Source organism: Schistocerca serialis, chromosome 3, assembly GCF_023864345.2.
Source record: "Schistocerca serialis cubense isolate TAMUIC-IGC-003099 chromosome 3, iqSchSeri2.2, whole genome shotgun sequence".
In the NCBI taxonomy this organism is placed as follows: domain Eukaryota; kingdom Metazoa; phylum Arthropoda; class Insecta; order Orthoptera; family Acrididae; genus Schistocerca; species Schistocerca serialis.
In genome coordinates this window covers 836,010,497-836,027,644 of record NC_064640.1, presented here as the reverse complement: position 1 = coordinate 836,027,644, position 17,148 = coordinate 836,010,497, and the positions used below count along the sequence as shown (strand labels likewise).

At 37.7% G+C, this 17,148-nt stretch overlaps 1 protein-coding gene across 8 annotated transcripts in view; it reads left to right on the top strand.

Moving 5' to 3' along the window:
• The window catches only part of LOC126470878 (inositol hexakisphosphate and diphosphoinositol-pentakisphosphate kinase), a 591,274-nt gene that overhangs the window by 409,852 nt on the left and 164,274 nt on the right, over window positions 1–17,148 (top strand). For all 8 annotated transcript variants that reach the window (XM_050098893.1, XM_050098898.1, XM_050098892.1 and 5 more), the window contains 2 exons: window positions 5,193–5,320; window positions 15,934–16,051. In XM_050098893.1, the coding sequence (XP_049954850.1) occupies window positions 5,193–5,320; window positions 15,934–16,051 (246 nt within the window). The remainder of the gene's footprint in view (window positions 1–5,192; window positions 5,321–15,933; window positions 16,052–17,148) is intronic.

Sequence of the window (17,148 nt, the reverse complement as noted above, 5' to 3'; positions counted from 1 at the left end):
TCGTGGCACATCGAAAGAATCTTGTTGAGCAGCACCCCAGATAAATTTATCATTGGCTTTTAACAACTCTTGGCTTTGATACAAAAGTCTTTGATAAAATGACGGTAATAAGAACACAATCCTAGGAAGCTTCTCGCATCTCTAATACTTTTAGGAATAGGAAATTCCGTTATAGCTCTCACCTTTCCTGGGTCTGGCCGCACACCTTTGTTTGACACAAGGTTCCCAAGTATTTTGATTTCTTTTGCCCCAAAGAGACACTTTCTTGAATTAAGTTTCAGTTCGGCTTGTTGGAGACACTTAAGAACAGCCCTCAGTCTTTTTATGTGTTCATCAAATGTCTCTGAAAACGCTATAATGTCATCTAAATAACAAAGACACATCATCCACTTTAGGTGCCTTAGAAGATTATCCATCTTTCGTTCAAAAGTTGCTGATGCATTACACAAACCAAACAGCATTACCTTAAACTCATACAGGCCCTCAGGGGTGATGAATCCAGTTTTCTCATGATCAGCTGCATCTACTTTGATTTGCCGGTATCTCGAGTACGTGTCCTTGTTTGAGAAAAACTTAGCCCCCTTCAGAGACTCTAGTGTATCCTCAATTCGTGGAAGAGGGTAAATGTCCTTTTTAGTTATCTTTTTAAGCTTCCTGTAATCAACACAAAAGTGCCAACGGCCATTCTTTCTCCTGACGAGAACCGCTGGTAATGACCAAGGGCTCTGCGAAGGCTGAATGATGTCATTCTTCATCATTTTCTCTACCACGTTGCGAATTATTTGACATTCCGTTGGTGACACATGGTATGCTCTCTGGCTTATTGGTTGATGGTCTCCAGTGCTAAATCAGTGCTTCACTGTTGATTTGACCAATTTCCTCTTCTCCTGTGGATTGAAGCATTGAGAGAACTCTTGAAGAATGGCAAGTAGCTTCTTCTGTTGTTCCTTAGTGAGATCTGGTGATAGTCGAGCTCGAAGATCTTGTCTCGTAGTGGTAGTGCTAATTACGCCCACAGACTCAGCATGGGAGGTTTCTATGATGCTCAGCTGTTCTGCAATTAACAGCTCAGTATTTGCTATGCACATGCATCTTGGAAGGATCTGTGGTTCTCGGCGACAGTTAACTATCCATAATTCACCAAATCCATTCTTAAACGAGATGACAGAGGCTGGGATGACCAAGTTGTTCTTCAGTGGTATGTTTCTCTTACATTGCACTAAAAGATCCATGGGTTGATGCATGGCATGATACATGACAGCTACCTTTTGAGTGCTGACTGTGGGAATGATCACTTCATCCAGCACACACAGTCTCCACACATGTGGGTGCGCGTCTTCCTGTCCACAGTATCTCGTCTCATCTAGCATAATCTTCGAGTGACCACAATCTATAATTGCTTGAGAAACTTTCAAAAAGTCCCATCCGAGAATGATGTAATGACTACACTCTTGTAAGACCATGAATACTAAGGGCTGTGTATGACCACTTAGACCCACATGAATGACATCTTCCTGTAGGTTTTACATATTTCCCATTAGCCTCCTTTAGCAGAGATGTTATGTTGAAAAGAATACGGTTTTCTGCAACTGGCGATGGTACTTCCCCGAAATGACTGAATATGATGCTCCAGAGTCCACAAGAACTTGGGCTGGTCAGCCATCCATGAGGATATGAACATAGTTTCCTATCATGTTTGTGTTGATCAACAGCAGAGGATTTTTCTCTTCGGTGGCCTCACTTCCCAGGAAGGTCACACCCTTTAGTTTTCCAGGTTGTGGCAGCTAGATGATAGGCTGGAGCTTCTAAACGGTGGTGGAGACCTTGATCGGTGTGTTAGGGAGCGTCCTGTCCAGCGGCTAGTTTGCGGTGATGGAGACCTACGTCGTCCTGCACCCACATCTTCTTGTTCATCTTCGTCATCCTGGAGTTGACGTCAGCTGTCTTCTGGTGTGGGCATCATCAAATACGCGCTGCCTTTCTCGACAATAGTGCACCACATGTCCCGGTCATCCGCAGTGGAAACACACTGGTTGGTTATCCTGGGTCCTCCAGATATCAGTCTTCCTTGGTGCCCAAACAGGTTCCTCATGTGGAATTGTAGGAAGGTAACTTTGCCTGGGTCTCGACTTTTTTAATGTCTTAAAGGGAAATGAGGGACGAGAGATTGTGTTCAATGTCTGTTCCACTTCCTCCCTTATGACCTCTTTAAGCATCTCGGTTTTCTGCTCACCGTGCAATCCAAGTGCCTTCAGAAGTTCCTCTCTTGCTATCTCACAAAGAACAGTTGTGAAATCAGTTTCTTCCTCCATCACAGGCACCAATATGACATTAGGAAACCATTTAAACTTCTCGCATGTAATTCTTTTTTGATGCATTGTCTCGATATACTGGCACCATTTTATGAAGTTGTCTGCTGTCAAAACCCCCTTCAGGAGTAGGGCTGGGTACATGTCCTCAACAACACCTGTCATGAGATGAGATGTGCAACCTTATCTTCCTTCTTCATTCGAGGATCTACTATTTTACACAGCTTCAAGACGTCTTGAATGTAGGATGTTGTCGTTTCTCGTGGACGCTGTGCCCTGCACTTTAATTTATCTTCAGCCTTGCACTTCTGTCATTGTGTGTCCCCAAAATACTTGCGCAGTTCCACCTGGACTACTTGTGAACTTCTCCTCGATGTTCTCATATCATCACTTGGCAGTGCCCTCCAAGTAGAAAAATACATTAGCCAAACTCACGGTGTCATCCCATTTGTTAAATTTGGCTATACACTCATATACCTTCAGCCACTTGTTTGGGTCTTGGCCATAATCACCAGAGAACCCGGAAGGATGTCTCATGTGATGGCACACAGTTGCTGTCATCGTGACGTCCTCTTCTTCTTCTGTCTCTGATAGATTGCGATCTGTTGATGGGGGCCACTGTGTCGTCGATAATGCACGGTATCGCAAGTTCCAATACCCAGCGTCTCCACCAGAATAATGTCATGTAGAGGAAGGTGTAAGTAGATGAATGATGAACATTAACTTCACTTAATGGAGGTTTATTCAGCACTTGCACATACAAGAGCACAGAGCGAACTGCTTCCCCCCAGAACACATATGGTATATATAAAGCTACAGAACATTCCAGTACAATTATGCTTGCCATTTGTGGATACTTCTAGAATGTACTCAAACCGAATATAGAAATTAAAATTTTTCGGTTCAGGTGAGTTTTGAACTCGCAACCCTCCATGCAACAATCTAGTATCATAACCACTACACTACGGGGACTGCACTACACTGCTTCTTCTGCGACATAATATTAAGTGTAAACTACACTCATTTGCTATAAACAAATATTAGTGCTGTGAGTAATTGAATAGTACACTTTTAAGTAAATTAGAATATTACAATGTAACAGGAAATGCTGCAAATTGGTTCCGACAGAAAACAAAGGGTGTCAATATGAAAGAGACATATATTAAGCTGTCGGGCATCATCCAGCTTGGGAAATTTTAATATATGGTGTTCCACAACACTTCACCTTAGGGCCCCAAACCTTTCCTTGAGTATATCAATGACCTTTCATCAGTAACAGTACCAGATTCCAAGTTTGTTTTGTTGGCAGGTGATACAAACATTGCAATACACAGTAAATAAAGTATAGCTCTAGAAAGGTCACCTAATAAATTTTCATGGACAGTAATAATGGTTTGTAGTCAATTCTCTGTCACTAAACCTTGAAAAAGTGTACTATATGCAGTTCAGAACTTGTAAAAACCTTTCTGCCAGCATATCCCTACAATATGATGGCGAGCAGATGGAAGAAGTTGACACTGTTAAAATTCTTGGGATTACAGCTGGACAATAAATTTCACTGGGAGGAGAACTGCTGAAGTGCCTAAACAAATCTCTGTTTGCTATGCGAATGATGTTGTCAGACAAAGGTGGTATAAAAATAAAGAAGCTGGCATAGTATGCTTACTTTCATTCCATAATGTCATACAGGATTATTTTCTGGGGTAACTCATCAAGCCAAGCTAAAATTTCTTTGAGGCCAAAAATGTTCAGTATGAATTATATGTGGTATGAACTCAAGAACACTCTGCAGATGGCTGGTAATGAACTGGGAATACTGTATACCACTTCCCAATAAATTTATTCCTTAATAAAATTTGTCATTAAAAATAAGTCTTTGTTTTGAACCAACAGCTCAGTTCATGAAATCAATACTAGAAATAAAAATAACTTGTACAAAGATCTGACATAACTTTCTTTGGTTCCGAAAGGTGTCCACTATTCAGCAATAAACATTTTCAGTAACATGCCAACAGCTGTAAAAAGTCTGACTAAAAATAAAGTTCATTTTGAGAAGAGTCTAAAGGATTTATTGGTGGCCAACTCCTTTGACTCCATTGATGAATTTCTTAGCAGAACTGATTGATATGTCTGTTATTAATAATACAAAATAATGTGAATATTACGTACAATCTGACTTCTGGATCAGTTTTGTGCAATAATGTGAGCATTGTAAACAAGTGCTGCAAAATGTTTTTTTTTTTTATTTTTTTTAATTTCTTTTTTTATTGATGATATGTGGCTACAATAGCCTATGAATTATGATATGCACCAAAGTGTATTGAACATTTAATATTAAGTGACACTTTTTATATCCTATCAATTCCACATCCACAAGGGAAATTTCATTTTGGAACGGGGGAAGGTACATTAGCATGTCTGTTCATATTTCGTAAACATTTATCGTGCATTCTTCTTTTCTGACATGTTCCACTGCCAGAGGATCTGCTAACTATGGATCAACTGCCAACTAAAAGTGCACCTAATCTAATCTTATTTAATAAAAAGAATGTTGTTAAAATGTGCTTGTCTCAGTGCCACTGAACTGAACCTCTAAATATGTTGTTGTTCTCATAAAAAATACACACACATTTCGTCAGTGCTGCCAACTAACAAAACTTTTCAGGTTCCTCCTTTTAGTTATGTAAACAGGACTGCAACAGTAACTTCAGAGGTAAGAGCGAAGTTTTTTCAATATATTCCAGAATACTCTGCATGTCTGGTCAGCAATTCAACTTATGAAGGTAACTGTGTTGTAATTAACCTTCAGTGTCATTGATACGTTTTTTAAAAAACATAAGGACGTCATATATATGTACCTTGAAATGATTTCTGCTGTTGTAGGTTGAAAAAGATGAACAATGGCGCCGGGCAATGGAGTATGTTAGCATGGTCTCGGAACTGAATTATATGTCCCAAATTGTAGTTATGCTGTATGAAGATCCAACTAAAGACCCATCTTCAGAAGAAAGGTAACACTGCTCGCTCTCTCTCTCTCTCTCTCTCTCTCTCTCTCTCTCTCTCTCTCTCTCTCTCTCATCTTAGCTTGTCCTTAAATTTAATTTGTTTCCTCTTGAACAGTGTGCAACTAACAACTGCTTCAGTCTCAGTGTTGCTTATTTATTTTACGTTGTTTATTCATAATATTTAAAGATTTAGTAGTTTGGATTCATGAGTTGGGTTTGTAATGCAGATAAATAGCCATAAAGTTCCTTTTGACTCTGAATAATGTTTTTATTGTATGGAACATAGTCTTATTTTGGTGTTAGTGGTCTACACAGCAGTACGTCTAGTAAGAAATGAGAAAATAGGAGTGCAAATTAACTGCTATGAACCACATAGTGAATGAATTATTGTAACCAAGACCCACAGTCAGAGATGCCGTAAGACCACAGCAATACAAATATACGGGGTGGTTTTGTGATGATGTTACAAACTTTTGGGGATGATAGAGAAGGGTAACTGTGTCAATTTGAGGTAAGGGACACTTGTCCAGAAACGACAGAGTCAAAAATTGTTCTTATACCTCTGACAGTGGAATACATGTACAAGTACTATTCTTGTTAAGATTGTAAGGTAGACAATTTCCATAGATGATAGTATAGACCAAAACAAGGAATAAATGTCTAGTAAACATAAGCTGTAAAATGCATACCTTATGAGCTATGACCACTTGTTCATTGTCAGTACTGTGAAACACATATCTTCTACTGCAAGATCTTTGGTTTCCATATTTTTGGAGGAGGTAGTATGGACACAAACAAGAAAAAAATGTTCAGTAAATATGGACTCTAAAATGACTACCTTAAGAGCTTTAGTCATTTATTCAGTAGAAGAGAGGTTTCACACTAACGAAGATGAACATGTGCTCACAGATCTTAAGGTATGCATATTAGAGCCCATATTTACTAGACATTTTTTTCTTGGTTTGGTCCATACTACCACCTCTGAAAGTTGCCTGTCCTGCAATCTTAGCCATAACAGTACCGGTACAGGAATTCCAGTGTCGATGGTATCAAAATGATTTTGGCTTATAACTCAGTTGTTTCTAGACCAGGTTCCCTTACCTCAAATTGATGCATTTACTCTTTGCCATTATCCCTGATAATTTTTAACATCGTAACAGAAAACTGTTCTAAAAGATATTATTGAATGGAAATGTGCAAAATTTGTCAGGAGGTTGATTCATTTGTTTCCAAGAGCCCAATTATATCAAGAACAAAAGTAATTCAACTTAATTGTTTGAGAGTGGCAGTAACATGCATCTTCTAATTGAAGTTCTCATCAAAATGTGCATAGAACAGTGCTGAACAGATGGCATTATCTTATAGGGTTCATGTTGTGTGTAACAAAAGGAAATTATACATAAATAAAAGAGCACAATTACAATTCAGTCTAATTCTTGAACTTTTGCTCTTCCTGCAATATAATGGTATCTGTTGGTACTATCACCACAACAGGTCTTTCTGCTGTAAGTTATTCTTGCGATAACAGGTGCAGTCAGTTCATGTAATTTGTTTCATTTTATATTTAATCCCGGATTAATTTTCTTTCTCATTTTGTGTGTGTATCACCATCATATCCTAAAGCTGATTAAAAGCTGGCAACATTTTCTCCTGGTATTCTAATATGTGAACGCCATATGAATTTCTCATTTGCAGCCTATTTGGCAAACCATTTGTTCCTTATAACCAAATGAAGTAATGACTTGGATTCAGCATCAAGTAATGAGTTTTGAAGCACACGTTTTTGCCTTTCACCTGCACCGCTTCCTCCATGCACATCATATACATTCACCGACAGGGTGCACAGTCAATAGGTAATACTGTTAACCACAGAATGTATTGCTTCCACCTCGTACTGGCAGACATGAGAAATGCTGCTGCCGGCAAGCACAAAAACAAGACATGCCACAGACACTCAGACAGTCAAGAACTAGCAGCTAGACAGTTCAATTCAGACTGCGCACCACTCAGTATGGTACTGTGAAGACTTATCTTCTGACTTAGCAGACACTATTTATGGAGAAGTTGGAGCAATGCAGAGTGTCTCCAACATTACATTCAATGATACTTACAATATCTTAGATTGCCAAGGGACAGCAAAGTTGTTTGGATATCATTTTATCTGGTTTAGGTCGTCTGGTGCCATACATCAAATTTAAGTACCATTTTGTAATATACACTTAATAAATGTTGTTTGTTATTTCTTAGTCTGTTGCCATATTTCTGTTTTAGTGCATCCTGTGAAACAGTGTTAATTAGCAATTGTGTAATGGCTAAATTATGAACTACGGCAGTTTTCTGCTATTGTGGAGGGTTGGGTTGAATCAGTAGCAGCATTCAGTTACTATGTTTACAACATTTTGGTGCTGATGAAAATTTTTGCCAGTCAACATTTTGGCGATGTGGAAAACTTTAAAGATTATTGACAATTTTTCACCAATACTCAATGTTTGGTGACAAGACAAAAAACTGGAAATTAGTGATCGGTGGAAACCCACAGCATTCTTGTCACCATTTGGTGATTCTTTAGTTTGATATTTGTGGCATCATTGTGTATTTCTACACTATGATTCTTCCTTTCCAGGAAGATTTTAGTGAATTTTGCAAACTGTCCTCAGCATATTTTTCAGACATGACCAAACTAGTGTTTGTCCTACAACCAGTCCTAAATGTACTGCTACAACTCTCAGCAACTCAGGAGCTCTTGACGACATTCTTGACCTGACTTAAAGGACACAAGTATGACAACCAAATTCAACCACCACGCTTTCTGACATTCGATCGCAATGTGGAGTCTTGGAACAGCTTATCCAGTGACTAGAGCAACACTGTGCTACACGTCAGATATCTGATGATGAGGATTGGCATATGCAGGCCCCACTGTATTTCAGTCTCTTCAGAAATTGTCACATACTTGTGAACCAGTGACTACCTCTCTTACTTTGACATTTAAGACCTGCTTGTGAAATATTTTGACTTAAAAGTTCATGTTGCCAGACACAAATTTTTTTCAATGTTTCAAGAAGTCAAATCAAAGATATGTAGAGTGGATTACTCAATTACAGAAACTGATGCAGGAATGTAAATTTCATTGTAAAAATGAACAGAGTAAGGAATCTTACGACGACTCACTAATTATCATGCCCTCTCCTGGCAATAAATTAAAGGGTGACCTGTTTATTCTAACAAATCTGTCTCTGCAAGGCTTCTTGCCTTTGATTTGGACACATGAACAGTTGCATGTATCTGCAGAACCAATACATTGTAAAGATGCTGATGAATTCATTACATGTAAACAGCCAGCCACTACCAAGCAATCATTGGGACCAGACCTGGAAATAACAAGGCATGCACATTCTTCAATTGACACAGTGAGAAAACAAGTTTTGAAATACAAAATTGCAGTCTTGTTCACACTGTGGCGTAAACCACAAAAGGAAAAATTTTTTCTATCGTAATGGATGTTGTAATTGTTGTAAAAAGACCACATGTAGGGCTGAGGTATGCAAAATGAAGCACAACTGACAAAAACAGGAGACACTTAAGCATACTGCATTGGTTAATAGCAAAAACTTAATTATTTTTCATAAACGAACATGTCCAAATCCAAAAACTTTCATATATGAAACATCATGTGAATGCTGTCTTTAAAGCCAATGAGAAGTCACTATTTAACTCTTAGATTATCAAAGTGTCACAGAGTTTTCAAATTGACACAGTGTTTTCAATTTCACTTCTTAATCTGCAGGCATACTGAAGGTTAGGAATTCCATAGCTAATAGACTTTAAAAATTTGGTATTCACTTATGTATAAATACTTTACAAAACAGGGTATAATCATTGGTGTAAATTCAAATAAACTAATGAAAGGATTGGATCTTATGACTGCTAAGGGGTTTGCCATTAACAAGGGAATGAACAAAATTCAAGCTGAATTCTGAATGGAAAGTAAAATCAGTTGTTGCAAAAATATGACAACTTTTTTTTCCAAAGCAACAAGTAGTATCAAGTGTTACAGGGCACACATTACACTGAAGCTGAATGCAGTACTGAAATCTTGCAAAGCACACAACATTCCTTTTGCATTAAAAGATAAAGTAAAGCAGGAACTCAACCCTCTTGAACAGAATTAGGTTATCAAAGCTATAACCAATAGCCAAAGGGTAACTCCAATTCTAGTTGTACAAAAACTGATTGGCTGACTTCATATCTGCAGATATTTAAAATTGATGGTTAATTGTCAGCCTATTATTGATTCACATCCTATTCCCAAGCCAACATTGGCTGGTACTGTGTACTTTGCCAAACTGGATCTTACAGAAGCATATTTGCAAATCTCCACTCAGACACACAGAGATTTATGGCAGTAAACTCTCTGTTCATTCTCTACCATTACAGACAGCTAACCTTCAGAATAGCCAGCCCACCATGTTTGTTCCAGCAGTATTTAGAGCAATTAATTCAGAAGCTGAGAGTATTGTGAACTATCTTGAGGGCATTATTGTCCGAGGTACAACTCAACAGGAACTCTTGCAGAAATTGGAATCTGTTTTCAAAATTCTACAAGCTGAAAATTTGAAATGTAATCAAGATAAGTGCATCTTCTTTGAAAGTGAAGTGAAGTACTGTCTCTACTTTGCATCAAGCTGACATTGTAACTCACTGATGCCATTAAAATCCCTCTGTCTCCCAAGGACGTCAAGCAGTTCCTTTCCATATTAGGGCAAATATATTAATTTGAGAATTTTCTCTCTCACATAGCTTCTATCAGTGCACAAGTGCACAGATTTTTATGTAAAGATAGCAAACAGAAATGGAATAGTGTATGCCTATGTGTATTTAACAAATTGAAGCAATGTTTTCTTTACGCCAAATGCCTTACACCATATGACCTGAGCAAAGTACTCACAATTGCCACAGATACTTGAGACTATGGCATAGGTGACATTCTTTTGCATCAACATTGTGGTTTTCAATGACCAGTTGTGTTTGCTTCAAATACTCTCACAGAGGTGCAAAGAAGTTACAGTCAGATTGAGATGGCTGCTCTTGCAATTATAATTGCAATCAAGAAGTTTCATGATTAAATTTATGGATGTAAATTTATGCTCTTCAGAGGCACAAATATTTAGCAGCCACATTTGGTCTGAGCAATGCTGTTCATACATGGACAGCTCAATGTTTGCAGTTCATGGCACTTCTTGTGCGGAATTATGACTTTGAAATTATATTAAAGTCCACAGCACTACAAGCAAAAGCAAATTAGCTTTATTTTCTGCCAATAGGACAAAACAAAAAGTTTGACTCATCAGCTGATGTATGCTTTCCAGTAGATGTCAGTAGGCAGGACACTGGGAAATTTCCCAATAAACTCCAATATAATTGCCAAGTTTGTCCACAAGGATCCTGTTTTGTCTAAGATCAACAGTATATTCAGAGTGTCCTAATGATAAGAAATTACTTAATCAGCTGAATATTAAAGTGTTAATGGAACATGAGATGTCATTTTGATACATTCAGAATCAGGTAAGACACACATAATTATTCCTGCAGTGCTTGGATCTAAGGTACTACACATACTACATAAATGCCATTGGTACAAAGTTTGATCCAAACACATCGCCAGAGAGCAGTGCTGCTGGAAAAAGTATTGACAAAGACACTGAAATTATGTTGACCAAATGCCACATCTGTTAGAAATATGTCAGTTCTGCCTCAACATTATTTCCATGTCCACAGGCATCAGAACCCCAGTCATGAGTGCATATTGATTTTGCAGGACCATTTCTCATCAGTGATTTCTCCAAAGCTACATTTGTGATACAAATGTCATAGATATCTTCAGCTAAGACTATTCAGGATTTATCAAAGATCCTCTGTATTGATGGACTGCCAAAATCTATCATCATTGGCACACAATTTTCTTCCTAGGAATTTAAACTATTTCATGAAACCAACACTTCAGGATTGCACTGTTTCATTCTGAGGCTGATGGACTCGCCAAAAGATTTGTAGAAACTTTCAAAATCATATATGACAAAGCTGGTTCAACAGTACAACAAATGCAATGCTTTATCAGTCTTCCTCTCTCAGTACAGAGCCACCCCACATGTTGCACAATCTCTGGCAGAGAAACTCCGTGGAACAAAACACTGTCAATTAATAACCACTTGTGAATTCACATGCTGAGCCTCAACAATAGTCAAGAGAAAATTTTGTAAAACTGAATGATCTGGTACCCATTTCAGTGTACAGGCATGAGAAAATGACATGGGCACCAGCCATAATCATGGAGTGGCTTGGCAATGCTATGTTCAAGATTAAATGTCTACATGGAATTGCAACATGCGATAAAAATCATATTTAGGTGTACCGCATGCATGTGTATACAGCCAGAACTCAGACAGTTTTCTTTTACAGAATCAGAAAACCCATATGGTACTGTGCCATGCTGCGTTAGGGTGTCATCGATGTACACATCACCACGCTACTGTTTTCAATAGCATTATTAACATAGAAACAAAGAGTGGCACTGGAGTGAGTGTCGCAAAGAATAAAATGAAAGGCATTGCCAATACCTCTATCACTGATGGTCCTTGTGTATTTGTAGGCTGTAATTTTAGTGTCAGTATTTTTAGTAATTATACTTTGTCATGGTAATGGTTGTCTTAATATTGCTTTGTAAGACAGCTTATTGTACAAGCGAGGTAGCTAATAAAGATCCTGGCAGTTTCAGTTTAATCTTTATCTTAAGCTTCTACAGTAAGAATTTCCTTTTTGATGTCATTTTCTACTTCAGTAACTTTCAGTTCTACTTTATCCAATCTGGATTCTGTTGTTGCAGTTACACTTCCCTCTACACTTCCCACTCTTTTATCCAGTTTTTTTACCTGTTTATGGAATGACAGCTACTAGGTTATGTAACTCCTCTTTGACTTTCTCAGTTTTATTAAAAAGTTCAGTTTTCGTCATCAAAATTCATTGGTCTACCTCCTTAAAGTCTTTGTTTCTTTCTAAAATTGTGTTATCTAACATCTTAATGTTTTTGTTTCATTTAGAACTTTTTTTTTCTATGCTCAGAAGTCTGTCATCTTATTTGCAAAGTTCTTTGGAAACTCAACCATTTGACTCTGAAATCATGTTAATCTGTTTACACATTTACACTAATACATTTTGTAAACTTAATTCCACATTGCTTTCACTTTGATCTACACCTGCTTACACTAAAACTGATGCATTGAGTGCTATTGTTTCTGTAGTTCCTTGATGTGGTTCTACCACATACCCCTTATCCAATTCCCTTTTAATGTCTTCTAATGACATTGGTAGGTAAACCACATCCAAAGATTTGGCTGCCACTATCTGTAAAAATTAAAATATAGACATATACAGTCATGGACACTGTTCCCTACTTTCACAAAGCACAGCACTGAAATATGGCAAAATATTAGAAGTGTACTTTAATTGTCTCTTTTAAAACAGATACCCATATTTCAGGCTTCACTGTTAATCTTTTTAAAGCTGCCATTTTAGCTAGCTGTCCATGTTGGTGCTGTTAATAACCCTCATTGCTCTTGATGACAAAATTTAAAAAAAAAGTCTCTTCTGCAACAGACAATGGAATTTATTAATGTCTACACATTAAAATCATGGTCACAGCATCAGTTAAACCATCATTCAGCTTTCTTGTCCGGAACCCGCAAGTGCACTCACAGGTCATGGAATTACATTCTACATTGGTGCAAGGTTAGCTAATTGGAGAAAAGTGAAATATTTGTACATGTTTTTCATTGTGTTGGTCTCCCCCCAAGTTGAAAATGCATTGTGTGTTTCCCAGGTCATATAAGGTTTCGCATAGTGTATATTAAGTATCTTCTGCTGCCTTTCAAGTAGAAACACTGGCTGTGAAGTTTGTCATAGTATCTGTAGGTATTCACTGGTAGACTAAATTCTACCCAGTGTAACACATTCCACAGTCTTCAACAATGTTGCACATCAGTTGCAAATACGGAGCAATTATAAATATGTCCTTTCATTAAGACACTCACATTACAAGTCACTTTTGCCTCAGGAATGTCTAATACTTCCAGTATCACTATATCTGCTATAACATGATCTCCTTAGACAGATGTTTATCAGAAAACAGTATTAGTGTTAAAATACATCAAATGTTAACAATTCTTTTGGATAATATAAATTTTGTTCTAGTGCAATTATACATATTTAGTTTGGGTCATTAATAGTTAGGTACTTTGGCTAGAAACTACTTCTGACACTTGCTCTACAGAGCATATTACAAAATTAGTTTTCTTAAAAATGTGACTTTTTGAGCGCTGCCCAGTTAATTTAATGACATAAGAATGTAAGTAGAATTTTGGTGTTAGAGGCCATACAAAACAGTTGTGTTTTGAAGTTGTAAATTATGACACAAATTAAATATTACTTATTTCAGTAAATTCTCAATCTAACAAGTTTGACAAAATGTGGGAGGTCTTTTGGAGTCTCTGTCACCTATGATTTCCATTGATATGTCTGCCTCCATATTTGAGTGATTCATGTGGCTGAATGCCATGTGAAGAGAACTGGGTTTGATTCCTGGCCAGGTCAGAGAGTTTCGCCACTTGGGGGCTGGGTGTTGTGTTTTCCTCATCACCATATCATCATCATCAACACGCAAGTCACCCAAGTGGCTTTAAATAAAAAAGACTTGCAGCAGGTGGCCGAACTCCCCGAAAAGGGACTCCCAGCCAAAATATTCCTTATGCACATTTCATTTTTTGTAATGAGGTACAAACTCTTGATAAGGTAAATACCTTTTGCAATAAAATGTAGCTATCCATGTGTTTCATGAATATTAGTGTTACTTATATTTTCTGGGAAATTTTAGGACTATTTGAGTATCCCAGGTGCAAATATGGCTTTGTGACCAAAAAACAAACATTGAGTTAGAGCTGCCCTCGTGTACAAGTTATCACTATCTATCTAATGCTTTATCAATCAGGCCACAGAAATAGCTCTAAGACTTTTAAAATGAGGTGGGAAAATTGCATGTGGTTGTAAAGATGGCCATGTCTTCAACATGTTGGGTTGCAAAACTGGCCAAATTCTAATTGGTTGCAAAAGAGGCCAAATCTTAATATATCATGGCTGCCGGCAGTGGATATGGATGCAGATCTGGATATTACACTTTATAAAAGTTGTGGTTTTGAGCATTGTGACTAAAATGTTTAGGTTGGCAATATTGGGGAGTATGAGAAGACATTGTTTTATGAGAAACTGACCAGCCAGTGCGCTCTTTCCACTGCTGATTTTAGAAGGAATTTGTGGTCAGTTTTACTGAAGGACAGTCTAAAATGTATGAGGATAGTGAAGAGGAAACTTGTACTGTCGAACAACATGTCGACAAGCCCAATGAAAATAGTGCTGAGAGTGATATCAATCATGACAGGGAAGAGGCCACAACAAACTGTAGTTCCAGGAAGAGATGAAGTAGTATAGAGCAATAGTAACAAAATATTGAGTTAAAGAAGCGGTAAGGAGGGACACTTCTTATAGTAATATTCAAATATTTATTAGTTGAAGATTTAATATTGTTGGAATTAATTACCTAGTCACATAAATTATCCTCTTCTTAACCTCTTCATTGCTGGGTAACCTCTGCTAATCTAAAATATAATTTTCCTTTCAAACACCTTTCTCATTAGTTCAGTGTTCTTGAAAATATAATCCTGAACTTTCATTGCTTTGACATACAACTAGTATCAGTTGGGTTTTAATTAATTTTATTTTACATCGATCTTTATGTACCAAACGAAAGAGTTTTCACAGATGCTGAACTGTAAATATCCTGCTGGAAAACTGAAATATAAGGAACTCACTACGCCAAATGTATGGCAGATCCATGAAAATTTTTATGAAGAAAGTAACTGAGCCTGGCAGAGGAACTATATTTGACAACAGTCACCATATCTTCTTCTTGAAAACTGAGCTTAGAGGGGACAAAGTGTCAGGAAAGCAACTAATCATGAACTTTGTATTCCCAAAAAGATGTGAAGGAGTTTCTGAAAGAATTTGGGATTGTAGGGTGACTTTCATGGGGATTTTGCAGAAAAAAAAGGAAAACAAAGACTCAACAAAATTTGTCAGAGTACCATGAACAATTTGTCACCTGCAACCAAAGAAAGAAGAGGAGGTGACAGAAGAACAAAGTCGTACAAAGATAGGAAAGGTGCAGTTGTCAGACACATTGAACATTTCACATATATTGAAAGTTACTGCTCCAGAGGAAAAATGCTTCATCACCAATATCTGCCAGGTGATATACAAGATTTAGATAGCATTGTCACAAAGTGCCAAAAAAGCTTTCCGAGCCAGTTCTCTCTCTCTCTCTCTCTCTCTCTCTCTCTCTCTCTCTCTCTCTCTGTGTGTGTGTGTGTGTGTGTGTGTGTGTGTGTGTGTGTGTGTGTGTGTGTGTGATGTGTGATGTTCTTGCTGTGGTTAGTGATAGAGCTTCATTGCATATTCAGATGAAAATTAATTGTAGGAATTTGCATTAAAACCCATGCTTAAATTTATTTCAGGTTCCACGTGGAATTACATTTCAGTCCTGGTGTCAATTGTTGTGTTCAGAAAAACTTGCCTCCAGGCCCAGGGTTCAGGCCACACAGCAGAAATGAGACTGGGAGCACACCTTCAGTGGTGAGTTGTTCTCATTGAATGTTGAAATGTTTAGCACTGTAACAATAGGAAATAGTAAACTAATTTAATGATTAAAAGCAGTTTCTGAAGTAATGATCAAGTCACTACAATAACACAAAAATAAACTGCCACAATTGTACAGTTTATGTTTGTGAACTCCTTCCAAAAAAGAACTTGCTAATTAAATTTAGAAACAAATAGTCATTTGTTCAGGTTACATTATGTGCTTTCAGTTATTCATGTGAAAAAAAAATGGAAAGGATAATTGCAATCATTCAGATTATTTTGTATTCATCAATAAATGCAATTTCACTCATGAGCGACTGAATTACAGATAGCCATTGTCTTGAAAAAATTCTGCTCATAACTCATCAGCAAATAGAATAGTTTCATTTACCATGTGAGTGAGGTGACATTAGACCTTTTACTGGCTGTCAACCTGATCGTTGACTGCAGGGTGGGCAAGGTACGCAGTATCAGTACATCTAATTGTGGCCAGATAGTGTGTGGCCATTGCAAGGGGTATTCCAATGTCAAGGTTGGTAGGTGTTGGGCTTTTTGTATGCCACCATGTTGAGAGTAAACTTAACTTAACCTGAACTAATATTGCGATCAGTCAGCTTCGAGGTGCAACAGTGTGTTGACAGGAATGGTTACCATTGACTGTCAAAGCCAGTAGAGGTATAAACATGCTACAGTGAAGCAAATAATTCACTAAAACAATCTCCTACAGGAGGCTCACAACTCTCTTTTGAGAATGTGCATAACAACCATTCTGCCCCAAACTATTGCAGTACTTCTTTTTTTTCTGTGCTGCAGTTTCACATACTGACAATATCTTTTCTCTGAATTATTCTCTAGGAAAGATTCGCTGCTGACAACTGAGATTCCTCATTCAACATAGAGTTTGTCTTCTCCCACTTCGTTCCCCTATTTTACACCACATATTTTGGTTAACTTACGTTCAGACACCACATCTGGATTTTCAAATGTTTTTGTACAGATCATGCAAGCCATGCAGTGAAGGTTGCCTGACACACATCTCAGTAGCCAGTTCATGTTGGGGGATTGTCAGGTATCTGTATGGCCCCACAGTG